Source organism: Orycteropus afer, unplaced genomic scaffold, assembly GCF_000298275.1.
Source record: "Orycteropus afer afer isolate SDZICR_OR568_19922 unplaced genomic scaffold, OryAfe1.0 scaffold00237, whole genome shotgun sequence".
Taxonomy (NCBI): domain Eukaryota; kingdom Metazoa; phylum Chordata; class Mammalia; order Tubulidentata; family Orycteropodidae; genus Orycteropus; species Orycteropus afer.
Genome location: NW_006921824.1, coordinates 5,151,533 through 5,157,065, shown reverse-complemented (window position 1 = coordinate 5,157,065; position 5,533 = coordinate 5,151,533). Strand labels below are relative to the sequence as shown.

Genomic DNA, 5,533 nt, shown 5'->3' with positions numbered 1-5,533 from the left:
AAAAGACCAAAAAAAAAACAGGGTTAGAAAATGACTATTTTACAAATCCCATTGTAATAATTGAGTCAGGCAAAGATCCAAAAAAAAAAAAAAAACCCACAAACCAAACCAAACTCACTGCCATTGAGTCGACTGGACTCATAGTGACCCCTCCTTGGTTTCCAAGGTAGTATCTGTATGGAGGTAGACCTAAAACAGTTGGATGAAAGTTTGTTGGAGAATAGGCTATTCAGACAGTCTCGGAGTGTCATTCAGGATTACTCACTAATTACAAAGGGAAGAATATTACACTGTAAGCAAGTGATCAGAATTAGCATCATGTGCCTCCCTCATGTGATGCCATGAGAAGCACTGTTTGCCCACTAAACCCCTGTACCCACCAAAAATGTTAACCTGGAATCTAGTTACAAAAAACAATCAGGCAAATCTAGTATGTGGGACTTATGAGGCAACCTGAAAGGACTTTAAAAATAAATCAACATCATACAAAACAGGCAAAAGTTTGGTGGGTGGGTTGTTCTTGTGCTGATGTATTTAGAAATGAAGACAAAATATCTGCAACTAGCTTTCAAATAGTTCTTCAAAAAATTGTGTGTGTGTGTGTAGAGAAAGAAAGCAAATACGGCAAGAACTAACAATTGGTTGAGGAGGTGAAGGGTTATATGTGTTGCTGTTCATTGTACTTCACTTCTCACCTGTTACCTCATCTGACATTTTGCATTTATGACAACTCTGAAAAATTAGACAATGTCTCTGATGGTCGGGTTCCATGCAGAGCTGTGGCCAGGCCCTTCTGTGGGCCATCCCAAAGGATATACTGGACACCCCAGTGACAACCAGGCCACACGAGGGATGGTGGCCTGCTGTCCACTGATCAACTCCCATTTTTCCACCAGGTCTTGGTCCAGCCACAGAGTGTATGGGGTGATGGCAGGATGACACGAAGTCATGGGTGGGCAAGGGGATGCCAGGTAAGGACCCAAAGGTGCCAGAGAGGTTGACAGGGGATGTAGGAAGTGGAGGAGCGGGAAGAGGCTGTAGTAAGTCTGGGGAGGATGAAGGAGCAGTGGAGTTCTCACCCAGGGTGGGCTGCAGGAGGTGGCTGGTGGAGGGTAACTGGGGTCCTTATAAAGGACAGGTGGTAGGCAACATGTGACCACCACCCTCTCAGCCCCTGCAGACTCCCCAGTGATGGGGAAGGCATGATGACACCCCCCTCCGACTCTTGCATAATGCCAATTTTGCATAACAACCTAGTCTTTAGAACCTAACCAAGTCAGTAAGTAAGGAGTGGGTGGGCTATTCTTTTCCCTTTTTTGAATGTTTTTAAAATATTCAAAATTTTAAATTAGAGGTAATTAGTCCTGGATTAGGAGCTCTGGCTGCATAGTGCCTAAGGCCCTTGACTGCTGACCAGAAGGCTGGTGGTTCAAACCCACCAGCCACTCCTCAGAAGGAAGGTTGGGCAATCTACTTCCATAGTGATACAGCCTGGGAAACCAAAGGAGGGGTCGATATGACTCAGGTCCGACTCAATGGCACACAGCAACAACAACAGTCCTGTATTGAACACAAATCCAACTTTTTATATTTTTACCCATTGGTTTATGTGGCTTGGAGCCTCTGAATAAATCCAAAACTTCCCCCACATGATATTATTGGTGTTGGTAGTGATGATGCTGGTAATTTTTACCTAACATTTATTGAATATGTACCATAATATGCCAGACATTGTCCTGAACACATAACATACATTATTTCAGTTAATCCTTTTAATAACTTTTTTTTTTAAATTGTGATTTGGGTGAAAATTTACAGAGCAAATTCACTTTCCATACAGCAGTTCACATACACTCATGACATTGACTACCATTTACCACAGTGCAACAGCTCCCTTCCCACTTTGTCCTGATAGTTACCTCTTCCGTATGTCCATCACTCCATGCACTCCTGCCCCCTAAGCTATCTCCCTGTGCACAAACAGCCCTTCTTTCTCCCATGATTGTTCTCCCCAAGGAGTGTATCTCGTAATAACTCTTGAGTTGAACAGGTAGTTCTTGACTTATGACGTATTTGAGTTACAACACACTGCATTTAGCACCATCTTTTTTGGGGGGCAGTGTACTGCATACAGTGTGGCAGCATGTAATTTCTTGATGTCATATTTGCAAGTGTATATTAGTGTTTCCAACCCACAAAGACAAATAAAGATCAGATTTATAAAGGTATTGATAATAGAAGGCAATAATAATGAAATTTTTAAAAAAATGAGATATTCAACTTATATCAGAGTTGACTTTTGAAAAAGCATCAGAACAGAATCTCATTGTAAGTAAGGGACTCTACTTATTTCTTATTTTACAGAAATAAGTAGAGTCCCCTATACTTCCTCTTAAGCTTAACAAGATACTACTAACGCAACAGACAATTTATCTTAATAAAAAATGTGAGGCAGAGTAGAGTATTCATTAATGAAAATAAAGCTAGAAAAATTTGGGAGTCACAAAGGATGCTATTTTTCTAGACTAGAACTTGTTCTACACATAACCTGCTATGGAAGGGCAATCTAGTGTGCTGGTTAAGAGCCCAGTTTCTGAAGCTAGAATGTCTAGGCACAAATCCCAACCCTACCATTTGCAACATACTACTACCTGAGAAGCACTTCTCCAGAATTTTATACTGAGGACCTGTATTGCATTAGATTTCTATTGCTGCTGTAACAAATTTCTACAAACTTGGTGGTTTAAAACAACACATATTTGTTATTTTTCTGAAAGGCAGAAGTCCAAAATGGGTCTCAGGACGAAAATCAAGGCCTTGGCAGGGCTTTGTTTCCATCTGGAGGCTCTAGGGGAGAATCTGTTTCCTTGCCTTTTCCAGTTTCTAGAGGCTACCTATGTTCCTTGGCTCATGGCCCCCTTTCCGTCATCTTCACAACCAGCATCATTGTATCTTTCTGAGCCTTTCTCCTGTAGTAACATCTCCTTCTGACTTATGCTTCCCTCGTCCACTTTTAAGGACCTTTGTGATTACCTTGTACCCACAGATAATCTAGGATAAAACTATTAAGGTCAGTTGATTAGCAACCTTAATTCCCCTAGCCACATAACCAGATATACAAATTACATGGGAATCTTTGGGGGGCCATTTTTCTCCCTACCACAGCTGTTTAAATTTTTTAAATTCATAAGGCATTTGGGGTCAGGAGAAGATTATAGTCCACAAGCAGAAAGCCTAGTCAATGCCAAGAACTGTGATTGTGTTGTTGTTTTGTGCCGTCAAGTTGTGTCTGACTCCTAGCAACCCCTCCTTGGGTTTCCAAGGTGGTATCACTACAGAAATAGATTGCCCAATCTTCATTTTGAGGAGTGGCTGGTTTGAACCTCCAGTCTTCTGGTTAGCAGTCAAGTGCCTTAGGCACTACACCACCAGAGCTCTCAAAACTGGGATTAGGACCAATAATTGGTTTTGAGCTAAAAGGAATTACTGAAAGGTATATGTATGTTTTTAATTTTTCTTACTAGTATAAAGTGTATATTGTAAACTCAGTATTAAAGAGTGAATTAAAAGGAAGCAACTGAATTTTAGTTATAACATGATCTTGAATTGACTAAAATATTAAAATAATTTTATTTCTTGTGTATTATGCCAGCTCTCAGGAAATTTTTCTTGATTTAATTATAATTTTAGAGAACATTGGAGTTTAAGTTGATTTATTTAATTCTTTTACAGATTTTTACTCCCTTTGTATGCTACTCTTGCTATGGAGAAGATCGAGGAACAGTTTGCTAATCTGCACATTGTTAAACGTTCTTCAGAAAGTAAGGAGTGCACTTACCTGCTTGGTATAGACACATCAAAGACTGTACAAGCAGAAAAAGGAAGCTTGGTTGCTGTTTTATGTTCTACTGGATCAATCAGGATGTATGATAAAGAAAGGTTAAAAGTATTACGAGAATTTAGTGGACGTCCTGGACTTCTTAATGGAGTCAGATTTGCAAATTCCTGTGACAGTGTATATTCAGCATGTACTGATGGCACTATAAAATGTTGGGATGCTCGAGTAGCCAGTGAAAAACCTGTCCAGCTGTTCAAGGGTTACCCTTCCAATATTTTTATCAGTTTTGATATTAACCGTAACGATCATGTCATTTGCGCTGGTACAGAAAAAGTTGATGATGATGCATTGTTGGTATTTTGGGATGCAAGAATTAATTCTCAGGATTTGTCTACTATTAGAGACCCACTTGGCACATATTCAGAGACACATAGTGATGATGTCACTCAAGTATGTTTCCATCCTAGCAATCCTAACATGGTAGTCTCAGGTTCAACTGATGGTCTTGTAAATGTATTTGATATTAGTGCTGATAATGAAGAGGATGCCCTGGTTACAACTTGCAATTCCGTTTCATCAGTAAGCTATATTGGTTGGTCTGGGAAAGATTATAAACAGATTTACTGCATGACACATGATGAAGGATTTTGTTGGTGGGATCTTAATCATCTGGCTACTGATGAACCAATTACATGCTTAGACATCCAGGATGTCAGAGAAATAATTAATGTGAAAGAAAACATTTTGGACTATCTGATTGGTGGCTTATACCATGAAAAGATGGACAAATTGTTTGTTGTCGGAGGAACAAACACAGGAAGGATTCACTTACTGAGCTGTACCACATCAGGATTGACCCATGTGACGAGTCTTCAGGGAGGGCATGCTGCTGTGGTCCGTTCTTTCTGTTGGAATACACAAGATGAGTCTTTGCTGACTGGGGGAGAAGATGCACAGTTGATACTTTGGAAACCTGGAGCTCTAGAGAAGACCTTTGCAAAGAAAGATAGCATGAAAATTGCATCCTCTGTGCACCAGCGCGTGCGAGTTCACAGTAATGATTCTTATAAGAGAAGAAAAAAGCATTGATGTTAAATTGGGAGTTTATTTGATGAGTTTTATATTTTCAGGTAATTTCTGTCTATTAGCTGTGGTAGACATGTTTAAAACTTATATGTAAAACAAGCCAGTTAATAAAACTTCCTGGAAAGAATGTTGAGAATGGTTTAATTCAGGTCTTCACTTATTCTAAATTTATTTTGTTAAAGCGATCAGTCAAGTGTAAAATCAGCAAGTTGGAAGAAAAATTATGTTCTTCATTTTTAAAACCCATCTGTTGAGTTAGTAAATGTTGGATTTGAAGAAATAGTTTTAATAAGGACTCCCGAAGTAGATGGGTGGTAAGATGTAATAAGACATGTGGTTTTCACTATTTTTTGAGCTCATTTTTTCACATTTTAAATTATCTTCACTGTTATGAAGCCAAATCATAACTGTTTTCTTTATTTAAGCAGTTCCTTTTTGCTTAATGCACATAGATTACATTGGAGTGTTTAAATGTAAATATCCTAATGACTAAATAAAATTTAGGAGTAAAGTGAATAGGTATCTATTGAAAATAATATATTTAGATGTATATTTTAATATTATTGGTTAAACAGTAAACAGTTTAGCTAATGAAAAGGAAATTAGCTT

The 5,533-nt window shown here is 38.7% G+C and overlaps 1 protein-coding gene across 1 annotated transcript; it reads left to right on the top strand.

Annotated features, from left to right (window-relative positions):
- The first annotated feature begins 3,763 nt into the window (after positions 1 to 3,763).
- WDR89 (WD repeat domain 89) lies at positions 3,764 to 4,927 on the top strand. The gene has a single exon (XM_007949098.2). It carries the CDS (start codon positions 3,764 to 3,766, stop codon positions 4,925 to 4,927), a length of 1,164 nt encoding a protein of 387 aa, XP_007947289.1.
- The last annotated feature ends 606 nt before the right edge of the window (positions 4,928 to 5,533 follow it).